Here is a 26,488-nt window from a genome sequence, read left to right as displayed (position 1 = left end):
AGATGGGGCTCAATTTCCTTCTGCCAGCTCTGATAAAATCAGGCTGCAGTGAAGCCGACAGGGAATGTCCTGGTACCAGGGACAAACAGACATCTGGTCTCCCTGAGCAGCAGCACCAGCCCCAGGTAGAAGGCTGGGAGGTAGCACCGGGCTGAGCCTAAGGCCGGTAAAGCAGCCGGTGTTCCCACACAGCTTCCTTCTTTCATTCTTATTTTATACCCCAACATGCAGCTCTGCCAGGTTTTTCTACTAAATATGACTTTTGTTGGGCAAATTACATTAGGATGGATGCCACAGGTATCCATTAAGGTTTATTTATCGTGATACTGTTTGGATCTCACGCTTATAAATAACTTATGTTATGGCTTTTGTTTGTAGAAATGTAACTTACATATTTTATTATGCTTTCTGTAAACCTCAAAAAGAATATTGTCAAAGAAGAGCCTCTTAACAGCAGCCTAAACTACGGGACATAAAACCTACACTAACATTATTTTTTAATATGGCAAGGAAGCGTGTTATCCCTCTGCAGTTTGAAAGGTTTGCTGTCATCATAAACTCGTGCTACAATAAAACATTAACAAGTCTAAGGATTGTTCTGTAAGGTGTGCATATACCGGGGCTCACTTTGGGCAGAGCTCCTTATGCAGGCAGGGCAGGGTAATAAAACCGTGTTTCCCCTGGAAAGCTGCCTTTGCCTGCTCCAGTGCAGTGGTGAGGGCTGCTCTAGGGGAGTTTGCCCTTCCCTGCAGGGGGGCAGACACTTACCTGGGATGCAGCAGTTGGTGCTTTGCACTGTGATGATAGAAAACACATTTTGGGGCGAATCAGACCTGGTTTAGTCAGAGAATCCCAGACTGGTTTGGGTTGAAGGGACCTTGAAGTGCATCCAGTTCCAACCCCTTCCAATAGACTGTATTGTTCAAGGCTCCCATCAGACTCCTGCGATGACAGCACTCCGGCTCTGAGAGCTGTCTCCTTCCTGACATTCCCATTCCCTTGTTTCCATTTTTTTTCCATAAAAAGAGAAATAAAATTCCATCCCCTCTAAAGGCAATTCTGTCCTTTTAAAACCCACACGAGGCATTACACATGCTCTGTAAACACGAGGCAATTCGGGGCTGTACCCACTTCAACAGCGCCCTTTTCAAAAGCTGACAGTAAAGACTCTCAACAAAGAATGTGGAGCCATAAACCACACTATTTGCTATACTATCCATTTCCTAACCTAAAAGCAAGTGTATTTATACCACTAAATAACTTCCTGTTGTCAATCGTTAACCAAGGTTGAAACACTGTTCAAACACGTGTCTTGAGCTTGCCCAGTTTAGAAGATGCTCTTTAGAATCTCACTTGTAAGTTATAAGTTACAAGGGATGTGTTAAAGAGGAATTTTCAGGAACGTACTTGAGTGCTCCTGGGAGTCTGTAGCCATGTATTAAAACAAGTTATTAACTATTAAAGCAAGTTATTAAGTATTCAAGTCTCAGTGCCAAGTTGGGGGGACACAGGTTCCTCCATTACAGTATGCCAAGCTTCAGCTCAGGTTTCAACAGGAAATGGGCTGGTGTGCAGGCACACACTGATGGTGAGCACCCACTGCTTATTTCCACTGGTGGGCAAAGCAAGTGGAGTCACAGAACCCATCATCTGAGCCTGCCTGTGACACCAACACACAGAGCTGTGGGGCTATCTGAGGGCTTCTCCATCAGAACTGCCATTAGGGATACAGCACCATGGAGGCACCATGGACAAGGGGCATGGAGAAATCTTTTCCCAAGGCCCAGCTCATCCCGAGACCTCCACACACATTCCTGAGATGGGATCTGCAGCTTTTAAAACCTCATTTGGCAGCACAAATCCCACTTTCCTTTAAGGATCAAAATGGAAAGTTAATGACCACACTAATCCGTGCGTGCTCAATGTGTTGGTAAGGATCATCCACTGCCTGCAGCCTCCAAAGCTCAGCACAGCACCAGGCTGCGTGTAGGAACACCCCAAATCTGCCTCTTTTGAGTAACCTCAACTGACTATTTCCTCTTGGCAATCAGAGCCTCTGGCTGCAGATCAAATACTTTCTCCAGCTGAGCTTAAAAGTACACAGAAAACTGCCCAACTGTATTGTTTCCTTTCAGATTTAGATCCTCCAGCTTCAAAATGTGCAGGGAAGTAACAGTCGCAAGGAAAAAAACGGGAAGGTGGCAGTAAGAAATACTGGTATGAACTTTTCCTCCCTGCTGACCACCATTAAAGATCCCATTCTTATCTAAACAGTGCAGAAATATTAATAAATGCACAAGTGTAGGCATGAAAAACACATTAAATCAGTTAGTTACATAAGAACAAATAGCAATAAAACCCCAATCCCAATCCAACCCAATCCCAAGAGTCTAAAATGGCACCAAACAGCTTTGCTACTACCTGAACTTACTGATTAAATAGTTCAGGTTTTTGGTAGATCTTGCTTCAATCCATTTGGGTGTTTCTGCAGCTCACACGGTGCCTCCTGCCCACAGAGGACCACACTGATGGTTCCCAGGGTCCTGAGTTCAGTGTGAGCTTGCACTGGGGGAGGAATCTTGTTCTGGTAGATGCTGAACTTACCGTTCCCTGAGGAGGAGACAAAAGTTGCTGAAGTTGCAACTTCATCTTCATTGTGCCACACGCTGCTTACACATGGGCTGTAAGCCTCTGTAACCATTTGCTTTTCCTGTAGTGGTGGACAGATTTTGTTCTTTTTAAACAGTGTTTTAACAACTTTATTTTCTTCCGCGCTTACATTCACAGTTTTCTTGCTACACTTTAAGCTTAAAATGCTCATTTTTAGCCTTCAACATTGTTGTCCACATTGTCATCAACTGTGCTCAAAAGAAATAGATAACATTTTGTAAAAAAAATAGTGAATTTTATTATTTCAGGAAGCTTTCATATAAAATTCGTGCTGGCTTTCAACTCATGTTCAAACAAATACGACCTCAGGTGAGCTGGGGAGTTCTTAACTGATGAGATATTACTTACTATTATGTGTAGAGCTGAGAATCATTAACTGATACAAGTTTAGAAGGAATGCATATTTATTTTGTTCTTTGGTTAAGTACTATTTCTACACTGTTCCATGAAGATAAAACAACAGGATAATAAATTTAGATAAGAAAGGCTGAAAACGTTCTTCAAACTCAGATTTTCCATCATTTTCACTGTTATAAATCCTTACATTTAGGCCAGAGATATAAAAAGGCAGAAGATATCTTAAAAAAATAGTTTTCACAAGGGACAAAAATCTATCTTAACAACGTAAGTGGGCCCCAAACGTTCAGGGTTGGTTTGTTAATCAGTGCTCTGGTCCCACAGTCACTGTCAACTCATCATATCTAAAGTAACGGGATCCGAGGCCCCTTCATTGCGCAGGGCTTCAGCCATGTCTCTGCGGAAGACTGACAGATTCTGAGTGAACCTGGGAAAAGGAAAAGCCAAATGTTTGATTAAAGGAGACTGATACTGTGAGAGATTCATTTCAGAAACCAGTAAGGAGAAAAACGATACCAGAGATTTGGAATGAGAAGGAAAACAGAGGAAAACTCACAAGCAGAATCACCAGGTGCCCTCCGAACCAGTCCTATCAAATACCAATGAGCACGTACACATGTACGGGCAGTAAGAGAAACTCAGCCCACCACGTGTGAAAATGTGGAACATTTTAAAGGTCAGCTGGGAAATCAGTGCAACAAGAAACCTTCCCATCTCCTGTGACTTGGAACATGTCACTTCTCTCAAACCTCCAGCAATGGGCTCTTTGGGACAGGTCCAGATGGCCATCAAGGCCTGGCTTTCTCCACCTACCTTCCTCCCTCGTGAGTGGTGTCAGAGTTCAACCTGTCTCTCAGTAACGCGGTACCATCACCCATCTGGCACAGAATGAACTCACAAAATACACCCTAACAGTTCTCTAAAGGCAAGGTGCAGGATGTGGAGTCTGTCTGGTGGTCATCACATCCAGGAGTGAGTGTCAGCTCTGACTCAGCTTGTGTGACAGCCTGAATCTGATCTACTCCCTTGGCCTAATCTTACCTCAAACAAACAGTTTAACTGCCATTTATCACATCTCATGTATGCATTTGAAGAACCAAAACCAACCCCAAACCACACCAAAACATGATTCACAATGCCAGACATGTATCACACCCTGCATTTAGGGCTTTTCAACTGTTCTTTTGTTTGTTGCCTCAATGCTCTTTGCTTTAATTGTGTCAGACTTTGCTGGCTCACTATAGTGAAGCTAATAAAGCTTCCCTAGAACAGCTCCTTAGGGCTCCTTCCTGCAGAGGACTCTTTGGACAGGTGCTTGGAAAACTGATGGGATCTCACAAAGGTCTCTGTGTAGGACCGGGGTAATAACCCTTCCTGCCTGCCTCCACTGCACTGCAGTGGATGGGTACATCTAGCACTGTGGTATGCTGTGGAAATACAGGATGCCATTAGGAGTTTATTCTTTATTCTATTCATAATTTTTTACGTTTGTGCTTATTTCCTTACTAATGGAAATTGATTTCTGCTCAATTTTAAACAATCACAGTTAAAAGAAGCCTCCTGTTCCACAGGATAGATCTGAGCAGGATTACAAATCAACAGCTGAAAACAGAAAAGCCATCATATTAACTCATGCTGCTTGCTGGGGAAGTGATGGCTTAAAAGTCTTTCCAAGTTAGACAGGCGGATGCTACTGAGACAGACGAGCTGCTTGTTCAACTGAATCATGCCTATCCCCCAACACCTGCACCCATTCCTCCCTGCCTGTGCTCCCACAAAAGCTCTCCGAGAGCTTCCGCACCACTGCCTATGTGAGAGGACTCCACAGTGCTTCGACTTGAAAATCCCCTTTCAATCCATGGATATTTGAATCTAGCATTTGCCAAATCTAATATCTGCTGGCAGCCCAAGAGATGGAAGCCTCTGTCCATGCCATGAACAGGGAGAGCACAGGGAGCTGGATTCAACCTGTTCCGCCTGGAGAAGAGAAGGCTCTGGGGAGACCTTAGAGCAGCTCCAGTGCCTAAGGGACCTGACAAGAAATCTGGAGAGGGGCTTTGGACAAGGGCCTGTAGGGACAGGCCAAGGGGAATGGCTTTAACCTGCCAGAACAGGGGAGACTGAGATGAGCTCTTAGGCAGAAGCTCTTCCCTGTCCTTCACACCTGCAGTTCTCAGAATTGGGCAGCTCAGAGAAAATGCACATTATTTCTGTTTTCCTCTGAAAACAATGTGATCTTAAGGACTCCTTACCTTCAATAAATATAAATAGTTATGGAACTAAGAAACTAGTTGTAGGAATGAGTTTTACTCAGTTTTTAATTTTTAAATCCTGAAGGACTGTCAAGTCAAATGGCACTTGGCACTTACAGCTCTAAGGTCAGACTACATCCTACAGCCTGCCATGGTCAGCTCAGTTTCCCTTTGTTTTAACAGGCATTCTCCTCCTTCCCGGTGGCTCTCTGCCATTTCCCCAGGTTTTCTGCTGATCCAGAACACAAGTTACACTCAAAGTCTGTCTGATTTATTAGTGCGATAGATATGATCTCTGTGTTTCTCTGGGTTTGCTTCCAAATTCTCCTGTCTCTGGCACCATCCACACTCAGGCCATAAGGAACTTGCACCCTTAGTACCAGAATTTAATAAGAAAATGAAATAAAAATGTGGAGACCATAATTAATACAAAACTATTTGAGAATTAAACAATTCAACATAATTTTCACACCAATAAAAGGAAGAAGTCAGAGAAATAAGACCACTAAATGGTTTTAGCCATAACTTCTCTCCAAGCCCCCTTCCAGGTTCTTTCAAGCTTCCCAGGAAGCTCCACAGTCTGAGTTTTGTGTCTCTATACTTCAAGGTTTGCTTTGGTTGAATAATGCACATGAAGAGAAAATGCAGCTAGCTAGGATTAAAACGTTAGTGTGAACATTAAATGCAGAAAACCTTGCCACTGCTTTCATGAAGTTTTCTATTCTGTTTTTCAAATGAGGGCAAGATAGGGTGGATTTGTAATTCATGTTTAAAAAGTATTAAAGAATTCCTTGCCTCATTTATGTACATGAGTAAGTGGCCCCACTGGATCCCTTCTCAGCTTGCCACTCCACAGGCAGCTGCTTGACCTCAACAGCAGCAAGAAAAAACCATGTCAGAGCAGCAGCACCGACAGAGGCTGAAGCAAGTGTTTTATCAGAGGGGTTTAAGGCTGGAAAAAGGAAGCTCTGAGGCTCACCTGCTGAAATGAGGCAGCTTGTTCCCAAGTGAAAAAGCAGCAGCTGCAGCCTGGCAAACCCTGACTTTTGGATTACACCAGGAAACAGATTTCTGACCAAAAAAATCATGATTATCAAATGTTCAGGCTCTAACTGTGAAGTCTAGGGATGAATTCTCTGATAGGGTATTATGCCTCTTTCAAAAGCAACTGCAGTTTATGGCTACCTTCCTATATTCTTTCCCAGTTGCATTTTCCATTTGTCTTTTATTTTTTCCAGTTTCCTTACCTGTCTCTGTTCTTTACCAAAAGGTTTTGCTCAACTCCTTCCATGAGATTCCTGAAACACTGGTCAAGGACCTCTCGTCTGCTGTCGGGCTGGCTGGTTATCAAGGTTGCCCTCAGCTCACTGAAGTACTGTGATAACAAAGCAGAGAATATTAAAAATGAGGTCTGGAAATTTGAACCCACAGTTACTCACCTACACCTGGAACACTCTTGGGCATGTGCTTCCTATGTTGCCCTCTAGGAGAGGAGTCTGGCAGGCAGCACACAGAGCTCTTATCTGCACTGGGTTTCAGATGCTGCCTTCCTGGACTGCACCAGCAGTGACTGGAGTTCAGCGGTACTGGGTGACATGCAGATTTTCCAGTTGGTGTTGGCCACCTAACCAGTTCCAGCATAGAAAGCCACCTAAGAGAGGTGGCAGAAACATCCTTGGCCACTTTTCAAGTCTTTCAGAAAGGTGCAAATTCGTACACCTTGCTGTGGGCTCTAATTGCTTCAGTGCTGTGACAAGGCAGACTCACCTTCATTTCTTTAGTAGCTAAGTAATCTATATGACTTTTTTATATTACTATTCCCATCATATTCTGGCAGATCTATAGACAGTTAAAATAGAACTTTTTATCACCTCAGGAAAATGTTGGTTTAGTCTAGAAATATGGAGCAGGAGGGGACCTCTAGTGTTATCCACTACCCTACTACTACAGCCAAGCAAGTCATATAATCCTGTTTAGTCTTTATTATATTGGCTGTGTCAGTCAAAGTCTTATGGCCTTGGGCGTAAGCACATCCATGGTATAAGCACTGATACAGACAATTATTCAGAGGAGAATGAACCATTCTGATGAAGCTGTGCCCAAGTACCTGGCAAAGTTTCTGAGCAGTCTGATATTGCAGTCAAGAGGAATATTGCCAGTATTCCCCAAATTTCAGGTGTGTAACAAGATAGCTTGTTAAAAGTAGGCTGAAAATCAGGTTTTTTGTATGCAAAATTTAGTAGCCATTTGATGTTAATGTAACTTGAGGGTGTCACAGCGTGTCAGAAAGCACGACAGTCTGGGATTAGTTTGCCTGGGATTAGTTAAACCTGTAACAGGTTTAAACCTTAAACAAATCTCAAATTAAACATGCCTTTTCCATCAAAATTACAGCTCTTCTGTACACACAAAACAGTATGGGATAACAAGAGAAAGTATAGTAAAACCATAACACTAATACTAAGCCCTGACAACTCAGCAGGATTATAGGAAGTGTTTGCTTTAATGTCTGCTTGGCAAATGACTTGCCCTCAAACCAGTTCTTTCAAACCAGAAACATCCTGTATTACGCATCTTTGCTGACCACTGCAACAGTACTGGAACTGAAGGCAGCAGCTGATCAAATAGCTGGGTCCCAAACTACTTAGGAACTCAAAACTGAAAATCACCTGGGGGCTGGTGTAAAGGATGAAATACCTGCCTGCAACAAGCACACTCCCAAAAGCCCTGTCTCAAGGTGACAAATGCAGAGTTCAATGTAGAGAAAGCCACAAGCCCAAGACTGTTCTCAGTGTCTGCAAGCTGTTTTTAGACAAGAGGCATTCCAAGAACAACTTCAGTCAACCTAATAAATGAAAGTATTAACATCAATTTCTGCCTACCATTAATGACTAGAGCATCCCACGACATCACCGTTTCAACACTGGGGAGCTGTTCTGAGCCCTGGGGTTTCTAGGGCTTCTCTGCAGTAACATCACTTTTGCCTGTACACTTGAATGCTTGTGTTCTTTGGTTGAAGGACAACAGCAAGGAGAAGACATGGTTGCTACATTATCGGATGCAGAGTTTTTGTGCCAACCTCTTGTGCTTAGTATTTAAACTTGCTGCTGCACTTCAGTGCAGAAAGAATGTCAGGAGCCATGTGCAACCATCCCATTTCATATTAAGCTGATGCTGTCTCAAAAGATTTAGCATTGTTTTACGTTGGACTCTTGAGTATGATTCCCATTTTGGCATAATTATCCCTAGTAGCACGAGCTAAGAGTATAAATCCCAATTTTTCTGTGTCCCCAAGTAAACTCGATGCCTTCCCTTCGAGATAAGTTACAGGCAAAGAAGATCTCATTAACACAAAAGAGGAAGAGAACAAGCAGTAAAACATGGTAAACGTATGTTTGCTACCTCAGGAGCTGCAGAAACAGAGACCCTACCTGAAATACAGGAACCCATTTCCAATACATGAACCAGCTGTGCACTTAAATGAGCCAAGAAAAGATGACTTTTACTGCCATATATACGTACGTGTCCTACTTCTTCTGAACACAAAATAAATAACCTTGATGCAAAAGGGGCAATACAAATATTGTAAATTCTATTTCCTGTTCTCCACCCTTCCAGAAGAAATGTAAGACTTGTTCATAAGTAAAGGTACTTGTACATATCCATGTCTGCTAAGCGAAACACATAATCATTAGAACTAGTCTAATTTCAGTAAAAAGAATCTTCCGCCAGTCACAAATTTATTCCTTATGATTTACAGCTCCGTGGTTTTATCTTCAAGTGAAATATTTAATTTCTTCTTATACTGAAGCATCAAAACCACATAATTAATATGTAGTCAGGCTAATACTTACACGCTATAAATCAGAAGCATTATATAAACAAAAGTGTCGTCTTGAACAAGATTGGGAATGCACAAAACTACTTATTTCCCACTTTTATAATGATGCAGTGACTCAGAGCAGATAGAAAATGATTAGTTTTCCTTCCAAAGTAGGAAATATTGCTTCCATCTGTAAAGTATAATATTGTGATGTCATAAAGTTTTCCTAAACACTGAATTTGCCCTTATTCCCTCTCAATCATTTTAAAAGAACTGCTCTCTCTTATAGAGCTTGGATTTAAATCACAATAACACACCAAGAAGATGAATGACAGTGCTGTTGGATATGGCTAAAATTGGATCCTTCAGCACAGGTGAATGATGAGACAGCGCTTCCTTTCTTGATATATTTTCTTCTTCTATTAGTTTCCTTCCATAGCTGGGATTTCAGTCTGAATTTTAATGTATGCGGTTGCTGCTAATCTTAGTGTCTTATTTTTTTCCAGCGCCCTCTTATTGTATAGACAATTCATTCTCCAAAGCAGTAATACACTGAGGCTTGTGACTGCCCAAGAGATAAGGCAATTCAGAATAAAGTTAGAGCTGGCTCTGAAGTATGGTGCATACAACAGGTCAGGATCTTCACAATGTCTTGCCATACAAAAATGCACACATTTAGATCAACTCGCATTCATTTACTCAGATGGTTTCCATTTCAGGCACTATCGTCTCTATTAAGTCACCAGGGAAACATGATGGGTATATCCAAATTCATAGCTTCAGATTTTATTGAAAGGGCAAATTGCAGAGTATTTCCTGGTTTACAGAATCTGCCACAGATGCATACGCTCCAAATTGCAATCAATGCGAGTACTTAAGTGTAAGCACTCAGATAATACCCCCCAAAGCTGGCTGTTCCTGTGAAACCTTTCAGAAACAGGAATTGGTTAACTCTTTTTCTAGGAAGCAATTTTTCTGATGTGATTTCCACAGAGTTCTTGTTTCAGATTTCTATCTAAAAGCCCGATGAGATTGCGTAACTCCTATTGCTGCTTAATTCTGGAAAAGTGGAGACATAAAATTCATTACAGAAAGGTTAATGATGTACTTGCGTGATCTAAGCTTGGGTGTTGAAGCTGGGGTAGAGGTTTGAGAGGATTCTTCCCTACTCTTCACTCCCATTGTGAGCATAATGGAGCAAGAACCCAAAGAAACAGATGGGGGTCTGAATCAGGGCAACAGGAAGCTTTGTTCTATATGCAACAATTATTTCAACTATTTGGGCATGTGAAGAGTGAATTTGGTGGCATTTCTTAAATACTCACTTTCTCATTGAGAAGTATAAGTCCAAGTAGTGGTCTTGACACAGACCATTGATTTCTGCAGTCTTCAAAAATGATGGTGTTCATTAGGATGGACATCATCTGAAAGAAAACACACACAGTTTACATGAATATGGATACTGTTGTTACACTGTGTGATGTGTTCAGAAGGAAAAGTTAATGAAACCTTTATGAACCATACTGAAATCACTGAGATTTCATGTATGAGCATGGTTTTATAAAAGTAATTCTTCCAAACAAATCTTTCCATAACCGAATCTACCAGGTAAAGAAAGTTAAAGGCAACTCATATCAAAGATCAGCTCCGAAGCTGAAGTTTAAACAATATGAATTCAAGTTTAGGGCTCAATTAATTTAAGGTACAGGCTTTGACTTTACTACAGGGATTTGCCCCTCTGTCACACCACTTCTAGGAGAGCAATACATGTGCAACCAGTAATCAGTATTAATTTCAGATTAATCCCTAGTTGGTCTTCAAGATTCTGGTTTTCTCACATCACATCCACCTTTCTTTGTGTGTGACACTACAAGGAATTTGAAGGGAACACTCTCCATTTCGATGAAGGCAGTCATGATTACAGCAAGAAGTCTACAAATCTACACCATTTCCATCACAGTTACAAATACAGTCTCTGATTTTAGACATTTTACTTTACTTCTGTGACTGACTTTACAGAGCTCTATAGAAAGGATAAAGCCACTTCAGCTTTATAAAGCACTGAGATCTATCATCTAATACAATTAAGTTCTATTGGCACCCAAAGAGAAGCTATATAATTCACTTTGCTCGTTGGCTGTCATGTCACCAGAGCCTTCAGCTAATGCCACAAGGAGTATGCTCCCTCTGAGGCCTCTACACCTCTGGTATATGTAAGCTAGGAAGGGCAGGACTTTATTTAAGGGATTGGCATAACTTTCGGACAAAGAAATTACAAAATAACTATAGAATCCATTTAAAGATAAAATGCTCTAAGATATCCTTGAGATACGTTAGTCCAAAATGCCAAAGGCCACAACATATATGAACCTAAAAACATTACTCAGAGATTAAACAGAGCGAAAATTTGTAAAGTGTCACCAGTAAATAGTTTGACTCACATTTATAAAATATCTGCACCCTAAAACCAAACATAGAGGAAGTAGAAAATCATTAAATCCTTTCTTCTAGGCCAATGAGTAGCTATGAGCAGGGTCTCCAGAGAGCTGCCACACTGCAAACTAGCCTGTAATAACTGACCAAGGCGAAGTCAAACAGCATGTTTCACTAAATGAAAAAGATGAATCCTAGCACTACAAATCACCTGGAACAGAGATACCCACAAATCATTTGAGCTTTCAGGTTAGGAACATGCGGTCTGGCGTGGGAACAGCCAATTCTTCACCTGACTTCACAGTTTATAGATCAGACAAACTATTTTCCATTACTCACAGGACAAAACCAATTCTGGACGGCCTTGGAACCAATGCAAACATTTCAGACACCTCTGCAGGAGCAGGAATAGGAGCTCGATTACCAAACATGAAGAATAATTTAAATTTCCTATCATTCAAACAATGCCAGGGTTTAATTTCCATAGCTTGTAACAAAACTGGCTATTATTAAAAGTAATTCAACAAACTCACTTGAGCTGTGATTTAGTCAGAGCACCACATCTGACATACCCATATTTCTTTAGGGGAAGTGCTGTGCATGTAGAGAGACATTCAGAGTGATGCTTAATCGAAAAAGGGCATGTGCAGGGACAAGCTCACAACTGATCCTGAGGGAAAGTTTCACCTCTTCAAACTCCAGCTTTATCAAACAGCTCCTGAGGCTGGATGCGGCTTGGAGCAGCTGCTCCAGTGGAAGGTGTCCCTGCCTGTGGCAGGGGTTGGAACTGGATGAGCTTTAAGGTCCCTTCCAACGAGGACCAAGCTGGGATTCTACAGTTCTAGGATATATGTGCCCATTTCTGTTGCTCCCCTAAGTTGTTCAGGTCATGAAGGAACTGCAGGAAGGCTCTGAAATAATGTGTCACCTGTTTGCTGATGCACAGTTACATGGATTTGTATTTATGATGGCAACATATACAGAAATGATAACCATGATCTTCTGAAGATGAGAGCTTGCCCAGTGATATGCACAAACAAGGAGATGGATGCACCGCTGCCCCAGAGCAACCCTGCTTGCTCCCAAGACACCATTGGACCCAGGTACATGAGTAAGCACCGAGCAGCCAACAGCAGCAGCCCTGTCTGCACTTTCATTTCTTTTGAGAACTGCAGAGCATTTCCCAGATGTTAGTTAGCTTCAAAGTGCCAATGAGATACATCAGCTTTGCCACTGCACTTTATAGAGGGGCTGACTGAAGACAAAGTCTGTCTGCAAAGCTACCTTGACACAGGCTGAGCTTGGGGCACCCCTCAGCTTCCTCAGCATCTTGCAGCCATCACCCAGCCTTGGTCTTGCTGTTGCTAGAGACCTGCAGTCCCTTGTAGCAGGCTGCCCCAGAAGCTGGTTCAGGGGACTTAAACGTATTTAGCATGCAGGTGTGAGAGGCAAACTTGTATTGTGGGACACCCTCCTTGATCCACCTTTGCTAGAAACCTCATCATCTAATTGGAGAATGCAAACCAACCCAATGGCAACACAAAGCACAGAGCACAGAAGCAGAACTGATCACAAATATGCATTGTTTTGGTTTCTAGGTGGAAAATACCTTATTCTGCTACACTTTGCTTCAGAAAAATGACTTCTCAGGTTCTGCCACAGCCCCACTGCAGCGCAGCAGCCGGGCAGCAGCCTGGGGCAGGCTCAGTCCTCATGCTGATGCAGGCAGAAAACAAGGTCTCAAGGGGGAAAAAAGAGACATCAAAAAGGAAGGGATGGCAGAACAGATAATCTATTTTCTTCTTAGTTCAAAACAGCAACCTTGCCTCTGTTCTCTTATCTTAAACATAGAGCATCACTTTATCTGGTTCAATAATGTTTCTCCTGACACATTTGTTCTTTACAAAAGGAACTATTGACAGAACAGGCAAGAATAAAGAACTGTTTTTCCAATACATTAATTCTTTAGAGCTTCTCCTCTTTCAGAACCTCTTTCTTTCTTGGGCGGAGGAGGAAAATGTTGGTCAAGATAACCCTCATTATGAAAACTGTTTTCTCCAGGAAGCTGGAAAAGAAGCTGCCTTTCCATCAGAAAGGCTTTTTTTGCTGCTCCACGTTATCACTAGAGAGCACTTGCATCATTGCAGGTCCTGTAACTCATTTCTTTCTCCCATATGTCGGATGAATATTTTATTCTGCTGCAACTAATCACATGTTAACATAAAGAACATTATATTAACACTGAAGACAGCAGTGTGTATTCCTTTACAGAGGATTGAGAATGGTCAGGAATATGCACAGCTTTTAACCAAGTACTTGGCTGGTGATAACACTCATTTGTTCATTGGGATCTGAAAAGATTCAGATTTTTTTGTTGTTTAGCATATGAAATTTGGTTATAGCTCCAGACAGTTCACTCTTAATTTAGGAGCTGTGATTACTAATTTAAATGTCCTTTGGAATTCTCAGTTCTTTCAGCATCAAATTCTTTCTATATCAATAAATGGATCATCATTTACTAATAATACCAGAAAGATTTAACTGCTCCAAGATTATTAAACACCTTAAATTTCAATCTGTTGTTTTAAAATATTTATTTTACCAGAAAGCCTAACTTTCACCTTGATTTTTCTTCATGTTCAAAGCTGGAATTTCCAGATGAAGTAAGAAAACTAAAGCCTTTATCATGGAAGTGAGAACTAGCCCATAATACCTGAACTAAAAACATTCAACTATCAGAAACAGCAAATCAGTTGAGATTTGCACTACCTCAGAGTAGGCTTGTCCCCCTGCATTAAGAAATTACAGGAGACCAACACAGAGCTTTAAACAAGGAGCAGCACTGAGTAATGGGCCCAGTTACATAACAGCACCTTTCTTTTTGGAGACCCTCTCCCAGGGTATAGGAAGAGGGGAGAAGGAGCTGTGGCAGGAGAGAGGAAGGGCAGGAGGAGAGAAAAGGGCATCAGCCAGGAAACAAAGGCAGTCAATGAGACTGACTACCACAACCATGGAGCTCTTCTCAACAGCCTCTCTACTCTGAGCCTTCTAAGCCACCCTCAGACCAAGAACATACAGGCTAGATTCCTCCAGATCCCTGTTCACAGAATCCAGCATTTCACCCTATTTATACGTACTTCCACTATATGTAATTAAAAATTAATAACTAAAATGCCACAATTCAACAGCTGAAGCTCAAAATTGTGAGGGACCCAATCTCAGATGCCCATTTGCAATTGGGTCTCGCCTTTTTGTTTCCTTTCACAAAAAAATAGGGTATAAATGGCTGAAAAAACCCCAATCCTGGTGTCAGGACAAGATATATGGGTGAGACATTGCATACCATGGGCTAGTATATGTCTTAAGCTGGTGGACTGAAATACAATTTACGTGTACCTTTTATAGGGTATTCCTATCAGTTATATGCTATGTCCTGCTGGGAGACACTTTTCTCCTGATGTTCTGAAGGGATGGAAAAGGGATGGCTTTGCATTTAAAAAGGGAACAGTTACAGGTAGCGTGGAGCTAGACATTTCCCTGGATATGCCTTTAGAACTGGCCAAAGGGCTGAATAAGGGACAGACACTTAAAACAGGTCCAAATCATGAGCTAGCAGAAAGAATAGTAAAGTAAGATTGTATTAGCTTATGTCAAACCCAATTTTGTATCTGAAAGAGAAACAGGAGCACACTCATACGACACATCTAGGTTGATGGCTTAATGCTAAAGGCAAGCACCTCAACGTGCCTGCTATACTCACTACACCTGGTCTACTGCAATGTTCTATTTTTTTCCTTGTTAAAATAAAGTGTCGTATGCTAACAGCACAAGAACATAGACTAGTAGTGCAAAGTGGACTTTTCAAAGTAAAGGTTTACCCTCACCCTTTCCTACCTTTAGCCAGTTGTGAAATACCTTTCAAGCAGCTGGCAGGATCAGAAAGCAGATGCTTGTGCTACAAGAGGGAATAACCACAGCACAGCTGGGACATGGGCAGCAGCTACATCTGCACATGAGCTGGTCATAGCGAGACTCTGCCCTACACTAGCATGTTTCAGACAGGAATTTTAGTATCTTCCCTCTTATTTGAGAGCATTTTCTAATATGACAAATGTATTTTCAAGTTACAGCTGCATCTGAATTTTTATGTGAAGGACTGTAATACTTGAGTTCAGTCTCTCCTGTCAGAACTGGGTCCCTGTGTCCTATGGGAGACCATGCTCCTGGATGAGCTGGCATCCATCAGGGATGGAGAAGAGCTGCCAGATGGCTGCTATAGACTCAGCTACAGTAAAGCAGTAACGCTCACATACAGAGCATTTTGCCTAGTCTAAGGGTTGGCTACATTAAATACTGGAAATGAAACAGTTAACTGCAGCAACACTGAAAATGCCTGATGAATGGAATAGCTCCTCTTTCTGCAAGGAGGAGGGCATACATTTCATTAATTATTACCTTCCAGGGTGTGCTGACTTGCTTCTGTCTGTGCTGAATTTCATGTAAACCCTCTGTTGAATGTCACATACTCATACGCTGCCTGAAGTGCTAGATTTTGTATTTGGGTATCTGGTGTAGCTGACAGATGTTTACAAACTCATGTATCTGCACAGCTTCTTTTTGTCTATCCATCTGTCCTCCCCGATAGACAGCAAATTATTCCACCTCAGGCTGGAATAATTTAAGATTGTGACATCAACCCTTAATCTGCATTTCTTAGCTGGTAGCAATGAGAGATTTTCAGTTACAGATCCTAGGATGTCATTTTAAATTAACCTCAGATGTTTATTTAAGATTCATCCATTTCTGAACAAGCAGCTGTAACTCTACAGCATTACAGCTGTGTATAAAGATGACAGAACTCTGACTAAGAATGCACAACCTGCTGTAATTTGCACTTCAGGTTACTGTGGTGCACAAGGCTGAGCTCTTTAAAACCTTAAATAAATGTAACAAACGTTCCCCTCTGCTTTTAGCAGTATGTGTAGAAGCAGTTAGGTTCAGGTCCTGTTTCAGAAGATCCTTAGGCATTTTTCCAGTGCACATGGTAAGAGGTCTCTCCCTTGCTTGCACATCCAGCACTCTGACCGAAAGCTGACACAGAAAGTACAGTCTGTGTCTACCACCAGCATCTCTGAGCAAATGACTGGTTACAGATTATTTAATCCTCCTGGGAGGAGAGAACATGAGCTTTACCTACACCAATGCCTTCCAGCAAGAGTCTATCTTCAGGAATGTAAATGGTTCTACGTCTAAATCTTTTAACCTTCCCCTTAACTGACACTAGGGCTTTCAGTGTGCATCTTCATTAAATTCCCCAAATGTGAGCCATCACCCTTCTCTTCTCCAGCTCCTGAGAAAATCACTGGTGCCTTCACTTGCATCAAGTGCTGGGAGTTGATGCACAAAAGCATCTGGGCATTTTCAATGTTGCACCAAGATTTCAGCATAGGAACTGGGATCTTTGCCTGCTGCATCATCAGTTTTCTAAGACCTCTATTACAGGCAGGCCTTCCGAAATACCAATCAGACAGGTTGGGAAGATGAGGTCGGAAAATGCTACTACTGGACTCTGGTTTTAGACTAAAATCATTTAGTCTAAAACCAATCTACTACTAGATGTAGTCTACATTTTAGACTACATTTAGTCTAAAACCAATCTACTACTGGACATTGGTTTTAGACTAAAATCATTTAGTCTAAAACCAATCTGAGGCTAATAGCAAACTTAACCTACAGAAATGTTCCAGAATGAAGGAAAAGGCTGAGCACCAGATCAGCTCTAAATCCTTCATCCAAGGAACTTCAAGTATCTCACACTGAGCATGTGTTTATCCCTGAATGTGAACGAGACTCATGCTGACATTGTGTGCAAGTGTGCTGAGTGCAACCCTCAGGGACGCAAACCCTATGTGCCAAGGAGCAATCCTTAAGCTGGGCTTAAGCTCACACTCACCTCCACATCAAGTCCAACCTAGCACCTATCACATAACCCACCCGGCCGTGCAGCCTCACTGAGAGGTTTGAAGATCTCTTTCTCCTGCTTGCCATGAGGCAGCCGGGATTTGCAGGCAGCTTGAGCGTAGGCTCAAGCCATGTGGATGCCTGCCAGCAGCAGGCTCAGAGGCATCCCCCACACAGCAACAGTAACCAGTAGTACAGAGGAAATCAGAACCAGGGTAATCGTTTTACCCATATTTACCTTAGTTTAGCACTGATATGGAGATAATCAGTGGGGACAGGGAGGCAGGCTGGGTTAAAAAACCACACCTTGAAGGCAATCAGAGTGTAAGAAACCCAGAAGCTTGGCTCTAACCACTGCTCAAGGATCGTCCACAAAGAAAAGTGATGTCCTCCATTCCACTGGAGTGGAGTAATATACTAACACAGAACTTCAAAAGCCTAATCCAAGAATTAATTACCAATTGCCTGACAGTTTTCCAGCCTCTTCTGTATTCACATTGTTCACAAATTGATTCTGATTTCTTTTGTGGAACAATTAAAAGTATTCTTGTTATCCTGAAGAACTGAACTGTAACCGAAGCTATTGCAAATAAACATAAAAGACAGATGATAAAGATGGTAATAAGCATATTGCTACTGTGTCCTGAATAGTCACCGACACTTCTTAGTGAATATCATCTTTCACAACAACAACAAAGGATAAGAGCACAAGGCTATTTCATGCAGTCATCAAAACAAAATGCACTGAATATTATATTTCATACTAAATACATTACCCTGGCAGTTTGACACTCAACATTTCAATAGATATTGCGTCTCTCTAACATTCTGCCTGCATTTCTGCAGATGGACTTTTAAGTATCAATGGAAGATTACTTTACTTGTCATGCTAAAGAGATTTTAAAGAATGGTTGCACACACTTCATTTTTAATTTTTTTTATTTCTTTTTCCTTTTTCCTTTTTAAAGGGAAACAAATCACAGATTCAGAAATGTGGTTATGCTGAAAGGTCAAATCCCACGTTGTGCAGTAGTCCTTTGTGTGTGGTGCTCCGAAGAACTAAACTGGCTTGACTCTGATGGGCCCAGCCAAGTGCTAGGAGGATGTGCTCAAGTTAAACTAAGCTAACCTGAACTATGCAAAGCTAAGCTGAGATAAACTAACACTGCTCCCAAACCTCCTCTGTCTGCTGTGATACTGGCATAGTTTTTAAAATGCATTTTAAACTGTGCAGGCTCCTGGAGACAGGGAAATACATCAGAAAACCCCAAACAGTCAAACACCAGGGGAAAAAAAGGCAACAACCAAAGTTTCTGCATCTCACTATTTCAGCAGACACCCTGAGCACATAACCAACCAACCAACACCAATTTATTAGCCCAGGAAAGGCGTGGATTTTGAGGTTCAAATCTGCCAAGGTTCAATGGGACACTGGTCTATGCCAGTCACTAGGAAGCTTTCAGCACTGAATCAGCCCTTTGCACACTCTGACACACACCCTCCTGTTCGCTCAGAGCACCACAGCCTCATCACACACCTCATCTCTCCACATCTCATCCCCTATACACTTTGATGGGCCACTGCTATCACATCCAACAGCAATTAAGCATCCTTGTAAGTCACTGCTATTCTAGAATGTTAAATCTGATTTTTATTTTAAATGGGGAAAAGGGAGGGGGTTTGTTCACTGAGAGTGAGTTTCATTACTCACATGGCAAATCTGCCAGTAGCAGATCATGGAATGGATTGTTACCTTTCCCTATCCGTTTTGTAAAGATATTGCTTTCTTTCCAGACTGCAAGCATCACTTCTAACTGGATTTTGAATTATAATGTGAACTTTACAAAATTATTGGTGCTATTCATATCGCTAGTTAGATTCTACGGAATGGCAATATTTTTTGCCCTTCCCCAAACCAGCACCTCTTAGTGTTTTATATAAAACAACCACGGCCAGCAGAAATCGAACATTTCCAAGTAAAGTATTACATTGCATGCAGTAAACAAGGAATAAAGCATTTTTATACTTCTCCTTAAACTTATTTGCTTTTTGAAGATATTTATGCAGCACAGAAGCCAGGAGGTTATTGAGAAACACAGCCAGTTCCTCTTCTTTAATTGAAACATTTATGCTTTTTGTTCTGCAAGCAAAAAGCAATGAGCGGTAATAACGCAAGATAAATATACAAGAAACTTATAGATACGATTGTAAAACAACATCATCCTAATGTTTTCATTTAATTACCCTGAAATGTATTCTATTTAATATTCATTACTCAAAAGCCAATTTAAAAGAGAAAGAGGTGAAGGGACTTATTCAGAAAGACGGACTGTCATTCACCGCAATAGTTATCTAATATACAGAAGTTAATAAAGCAGATTAATCTACAAGTCCCTTTAAGCCATCACTGAGTTTAGAACAACTGCCTCTGACCCCTAACCCTCCCGCTGCGCACCAGTAGCAGGTGCCAGCTGCACTAAAATTATGGCCGAGGCGTTTTAAGGCAAAGTCTTTTCTTACTTTGCTTCTGACCAGCAGCTGACCCTGTAGGAAGGATTGTTTCATGTGCTGGCCTAAAGGCTACATAAACCAGTAACTGCTAAACAAAAGCATACATACACCAGCTGCCTAGCCCGGGGGTGCACATCCAACACTGACACCTCCAGCAGTTCGTGCTCCAAGCCCAAGAGCTGCTTTTTTGTTTCCATACACCAATTCTGTACAATACTTGTTACTTCGCGGAACTAAACTTCCCTCCACCCCCAAAACTGTTTGTGTAAACTATAGCACAGCTTGGATGATGAAGTAGAGGTTCCCAATTTGATTTAGCACCATTATTAAGAGCGTGAAATCTTCGGATACATCCCTAATGATGATGTATTTTAACATTAAAATTCTTCCAATTGAATTACTGAATTCACATGACAACGAATCACAACAAGGCTTTAAACAAGGCTGAATTAGAAAAGACACTAAGCTCATTAATTTTTTTGATTTCTTAATTGACAGCACTTGCAGTGATAGCTATACATTGAGCAATATATTCTAGACTGAGGTTGCTCCTGCCTTTATACATGTACAGAGAGAAGTACATGTAAAAGAGAAATAGCCCTATTTTTCATTAAGATAAGATGGCTTTGACATAGTTATTTTGCTGATACAAATTACACAACCACAAAAACAATCAGAGTAATGATTAAATGTAGTTATGTACATGGGAGACTACTAGTGCAAATGTTAACACATTTAAATGGGTTCCCTTCATTAAAAAAATTATATATGATATTAAACCATCAATCAAATTGAAACACTAGAGTCCAAACACATTGTCGCTGGTTAAAATAAATGACTTGGAGACTGAATTTTGGCTCACTCAATATGGTGCCTTTTCTGTTGCTTAGCCACCCAAAGTCTCTGCTGGCTTGGGCTACAGCTGGTATAGCTCCCTTCCTTTCAATTAATAAAGAAAGTTATGATAGTATTGGATAACAACTTTAAATTGTGCTAAGAGGCTGCAAACAGATGTCCCAGTGAAAATCCCTCTCACTGCTGTATCTAGCCTTCCAAGGCTCAAGCTGGCAAAAGCTGAGTGCTCTGGTCCCAATTCAGCTCAGCCTTTAAACACATTTCATTTTAAGTATAGGAACAATCGCACCTGTGGGGTTGATCTGCTCTTAATATTCAGCATATGGTCACACACGTGCCTCAAGGTGCTCAGCCTCTGGCATAACTGCCCTCTGTCAGTACAATTCAGATTTCTTTCTGGGATGTGCTTATATGCAAGTGCCTGTGCACAGGCCATGAAGCATGCACCATAAGCACATCTCCTCTTCAGGTTTCCACTTCAGTTACTGCACACACCTCCACACTAGCTGTATATGCCACTAGGTTTATCTGAAAAACAACCACTGATTTTACTACATAAAAGAGGCGAAAAAAGAGGAAAGTTGCAGTTTATAATACGTTTTTATTTTAGTAATGCCACTTGATTTTTCACTGCAGCTGGCACCTTTACTTGCTGTTTTACAGTTGCTGCGCAGTGCTGCTGGGCTGCTTCATTTCTCACATCTTTGTTATGTGGTGATGTTCCAGGTCACAAATGCTCAGCTCCAATGAGGTTTTATCTGTTACCACTAAAGCACACACCCTCCTGTTCCTCATGGTCTGCCCACTCCACCCTTGCTCCCTGCTCCAGCACTACCATGCTCACCATCACACATGCCCTCTGAGCCCTTTGTTTACCCATATACTTTCCCATCTACACTCCTTTCCCAGAGATCCCTCTCCAGCCCATGTACTCTACCACATCTCTCTACAGCAATAAACACCAACTCCTCATAGGATCCCAGACTGGTTTGTGTTGGAAGGGAACTTAAATTCCAGTTCCAACTCCTGCCACAAGCAGGGGCACCTTCCACTAGAGCAGCTTGCTCCAAGCCCTGTCCAGCCTGGCCCTGAACAGTCAGGGATGGGGCAGCCACAGCTTCTCTGGGCACCTTGTGCCAGTGCCTCACCACACTGTGAGTTCCCACATCCCTGCCAGTTTCCCCCTACTGCAGAACTCCTCACCCATCACCTCCAGAAATGCTGGACCCTTAGAAGGGACCCACTGGCCTGAAGGAGGTCCATGCTTGGGCTGCAAGATGTGTCTCATCACTGGCATCATGTGGATCTAATCCAAACATCAGTACAATGTTCAAACTCACCAAACTCCCTCCTTATTCTTACCCACACAATCCTCCTGGACACAGTACACAGAATGTAACCATCATACAACACCTTCCCTCTCTTGTTATCCCTATACCTCACACTCTTGTGAACTGCCCAGGAAAGGAACTGAACCTGAGATGTCATGGAGATCCTGTTTCTACTCAACCAACCTTCAATCCCCTTCCATATCCAGCACAGAATTATTTCAGCAATGGCTATACAGGATTCTTTACCTAGTGTGCCTGTCTCTTGGGAATGTTTGTCTGAACTGCAGATGAAAAAAGACACTACAAAACTGACTGATTTTCGGAAAGAAATAACATGAATAGTACTTTGCTGTATCGAAACTGAACCAATAAGTTTAAGTAACTAAAGTGTACAATTCAGCAAGGTAAGCATTAACAGAAGGTAAAGGTGGCGTCTTAAAACCAAAATTTACACTTTCATTTATAAACTGGATAAAAAGCCAGCTTCACCTGCCAATCCCAGCATAACAGCATAGAAAAGGAGACTTTATAGTGCTTATAAAACAGTTGAATGTAATAAACCTAATACCACTTTCTATCCATATATCCCAAATTACTTTGTATTGCTAATTCAGTTTGGTTGTAAGATGCCATCATGGAGCCGTTGTTTGCAGGTTGAGCTCAGACTAAGCTGCTTGCCCAGGGGAACAAGCAAAAAGCTTGGTCAAAGCTCACAACAGCCACTGCTACATCATGGAAGGATGTCAAAGCTTGCTCTGGAACTGAGGAAGGTGTATCACGCCTGTATTTTCTATTGCTCCTGTCTCTGCACAGTCACATCAACCTAGGGCGTATCTAAACAGAGGAATGTTTAAGAGGGTTTAATCGCACAACTCTGCCCCTGCAGAGGCTGAAGAAGGTGGAAGCCTCAGGCACTGGACTGCATGGAGATGCTGAACAGCCTCATCTGTGAGCATACTGTGCCATTCCGGATGCTGGCGTGCGAGCACACAGGTTGCCACGATGCCCTCACATCCCAGACAAGTGAGCCAGGCGTGGGAAGGTGGCTCTGCCCTGAGAGCTGCACTGTGCCCCACACACCTCCTGCTGCAGTCCTGCTCCACTCCCTGGGTCCTGCCACCCAACAGAGCCAGGCCAGGAGCCATGTGAAGCAGCCCTGGGAGGTGTCTGTGGATTCTGAGGGTGTGCTGAGCCGCTGCAGGTTGAGGGGCAGAACCCTGAGCACTGCCGGGAAGTTTAATTATCCAGCAGCTTCCAGAGATCCAACTTGGAAGAACTGCTCTAACTAGTAAATAATTGCAGTTATCGTTGCATCAGTTTAGTTTAAAGAGCTGACAAACCTCTCCAAACTCAAAGCACAATTAGTCATTAGGGTCTAGTTTTTCAGCACTGTTAAGCAATTTGTAACCCATTCCTTTTAATAGGGTTATGCATTACTTAACCGACACAGATGTCTTGAAAACTGAAACTGCTGGTTATGAAGCAGCAACCTTGTTCATTAGCTTCCCTGATAGTCAAATCATCTATAAAACCCGTGTTTAATGGCCAGCCGATGAATAATCAATGTCTCACTTTTCATCTGAGTGTGAAAGTGAGAATAATCTAATACGCTGTCCCCCTGGTAAAGCGCAAGGCCTTGGGTTCCGTTTCTATTCAGGGCTGATTTATAACCCAATGGAAACCTGATGTAAACATATGATCAATGAGTCCCATCATTGCTGATAATAACCCCCAACCGGCCCACTCCCTCATCTCAAAAGCCATCCCTTTAGGCTATTAGTTTCGTCCAGCTAATCCTCTCTACTATTCCTGCCTGCTGCTTTTACCTTGGCCATCCGTTCAGTCCGGCAGACTCAGAAGTAATTTTATACGCAGCAGAGAGCGGGCGGAATTGATTTTTCACTCAGTGCTCAGTTCCCATCTGAATAATTATCAATTTTACTGCCTCACAAAGGGAAGAGTCAAAATTTCAAATCAATTCAAAAGAGCTTCTGAGACTACAGAAACTGTGCATGAGAATAAAGGTCAAAGTTGTCAGTGACCTCGGGAGATGATGTCAGATATTAGTACACTGAGTAGTTGACATCAGAGGCACTCAATATGATATGACTAGTGCTAATGCAAATCATATTTATGCTGACTACTGGAGACCAGCCATTAATATTTAAAAGAGTATGTGAAAGCCTGCATTCACATAAATGTAACGTATTCCACTGAATCTGAAGTTAATAAAGACAGATCACCACCCAGTCATTTGCTGTGAAGTGAAAAATTACTGCATATTAACAGACAAAGTATTACACTGAGATTGCCACAAAGGCAGGGCAATCCAGAGGCCATGTCGCTGTCCTGTCCTTTCTGTTCCAGTCACTGCACACATGGTACAACACTGCGGAATGTGACGCACCCGAAGGCTGACTTTGGTGCTAGTTTCCACAAAGCCCCTATTAGGCAAGTAAAACATAAGAATCTGCAATATGACAGTGGAATTATTGGATCCTGATAACGATGTCTATAATAAACACCACTAATGTCACAATATGCTATATATTGCAAGGAACATATTAGCTACCGTTAGTTACTTTTCACCTTCAATTAGAACAGTAGATAAATGACAACAATAAGAGTGGTGACCACATGCCAGGCTTTTTGCAAACAACATTGTACCTATTAGGGAAACGCATTTTTGTCATTTGCATCTTGTTAATAACTTCTGGTTTTGTTAAAAGCCTCCAGACCTGTGAAATGCATCTCCTGAAACGGCGTCTTTGCAACTGCATTAAAAATCCAGAGACTCCTGTAAGTATGCACTGTCATAGTTTAATGAGATTTTAAAGGAATGTGGCACAGAGTGAGTACAGAGATATGTAGCCACGAACACTGTGATCTCCCTGGAATGCACTTGGGCTGTGATAGGCCTGATGGAGCTGGGAAGGGAAAATCTCCTAAGCAGTACAGCCACCACTTCCTTTTCAGAAGAAGATCTAATTTCTATTGTATTTATCTTTAACAGAAGAAATCCCACTGAGCCACCTACTGAAAAGAAAATATTCAAACATGACAGCATTTAGCCATTCAATGTATACATTTCATCACCAAATATGTGGTTCAATGCCAAAATTTGATCTCCTTTCTCCTAAAATACTTCAGAGAACTTTCCTTCCCATTTGTCTGTAGAGCTGTATCAGTGATCTCACACACCTCTTCTTATAAGCAAAAATGAAGCACCAAGTTTTAAGATACTGTACAGCCAGGTATAGCACCTATGCTTTCCACTGTGACAAAAAATACCTTCAATCTTTGGCTGTGATAAGAACATGGCAGAAGCCACTCAGGGTTGCATACCAGCATAGCGAGGTTTGTTCTCTTACTAATAGCCAAAGCTGCCCTGGTGTTCAGCATCACAAAACGTCAGGAAAATTCATAAACATAATAACATCCCATAGAAAAGACTACTAATTCACCTGCTGTAGAACTTCTGGGTTCTGCTGCATGAAATGAAGCAGTCTCTGTCCATCCTGTGAAATCTCTCTACCTCTTCGAGTCTTCTTGCCTTCTTTAGCAAGGTGCTTGAAGAGGTAGGTGACAATGTAGTCTAAACTAGCACAACAGCTGGAGGAGACAATTGTATCTGTGTAAAGAATGAAAGAGCTTATGAAATTGTTTCCATACAAGAATAATTAATAATGACATTTTATAGTGCTTGGAGAGCTCAACTTTAATAATCCCTGATATTAGGCTAATCGATACATCAACAAGTCTATTTTTGACATATGAACTGACTAGTTTTGAAGACTGCTTTTGTTAACACACAGGGGTATTAAACCTTTGTTTTTGAGGAACTGGATAGCCCTAAAGGTCCTGTGAACTTCAGTGAGCTTCATTCACAGCAGCATGAAATCAGCTGCCCCTCTGTGTCCTGGGAAGTGCAGGATGAGGGTTGATATTTTAGTGGTGTTTAGTTTCCCATTTGGATTCTTGGAAACTGGAATTCTGTTTTGACCTGCTTGCTGAAAAGGGGAGGTTAAGTCAAGTGGAGCTACTCTTCGGGTTTTCCTCAAGTAGTACTTCTCTACCCCAAACAGGTTACAATCAATGTCAGGTGGCAACCAATGAAAAAAGGCCATTAAAGATAGTAAAGGGGGATAGCACAACAGCTAATTAGTCATCTTGCTTAAGAACTAATCATTCAAGTAGGTTAGAGTACATTTAATACGGCTAGCAACAACATAGTCACTACCCAAATGCTTCATAAATGTTCCTGAAACAGAAAGTCGTAACAGCAAAGGAGGATA

General features: G+C 41.8%; 1 protein-coding gene across 1 annotated transcript in view; it reads right to left on the bottom strand.

The window, feature by feature from the left end:
- Positions 1 to 2,923: 2,923 nt before the first annotated feature.
- RANBP17 (RAN binding protein 17) overlaps positions 2,924 to 26,488 on the bottom strand; it is a 155,576-nt gene continuing 132,011 nt past the window's right edge. Inside the window, exons 25-28 of the mRNA XM_034066945.1 lie at positions 25,658 to 25,824; positions 10,428 to 10,526; positions 6,527 to 6,654; positions 2,924 to 3,454 (exon numbers count right to left, since the gene is read on the bottom strand). Of these exons, the coding sequence (XP_033922836.1) occupies positions 3,358 to 3,454; positions 6,527 to 6,654; positions 10,428 to 10,526; positions 25,658 to 25,824 (491 nt within the window). The 3' untranslated portion in view covers positions 2,924 to 3,357. The remainder of the gene's footprint in view (positions 3,455 to 6,526; positions 6,655 to 10,427; positions 10,527 to 25,657; positions 25,825 to 26,488) is intronic.

The sequence above is a fragment of the Melopsittacus undulatus genome, chromosome 10 (assembly GCF_012275295.1).
Source record: "Melopsittacus undulatus isolate bMelUnd1 chromosome 10, bMelUnd1.mat.Z, whole genome shotgun sequence".
NCBI lineage: Eukaryota > Metazoa > Chordata > Aves > Psittaciformes > Psittaculidae > Melopsittacus > Melopsittacus undulatus.
Note: the sequence above shows the minus strand (reverse complement) of the source record. Positions and strands in the feature narration are given on the sequence as shown.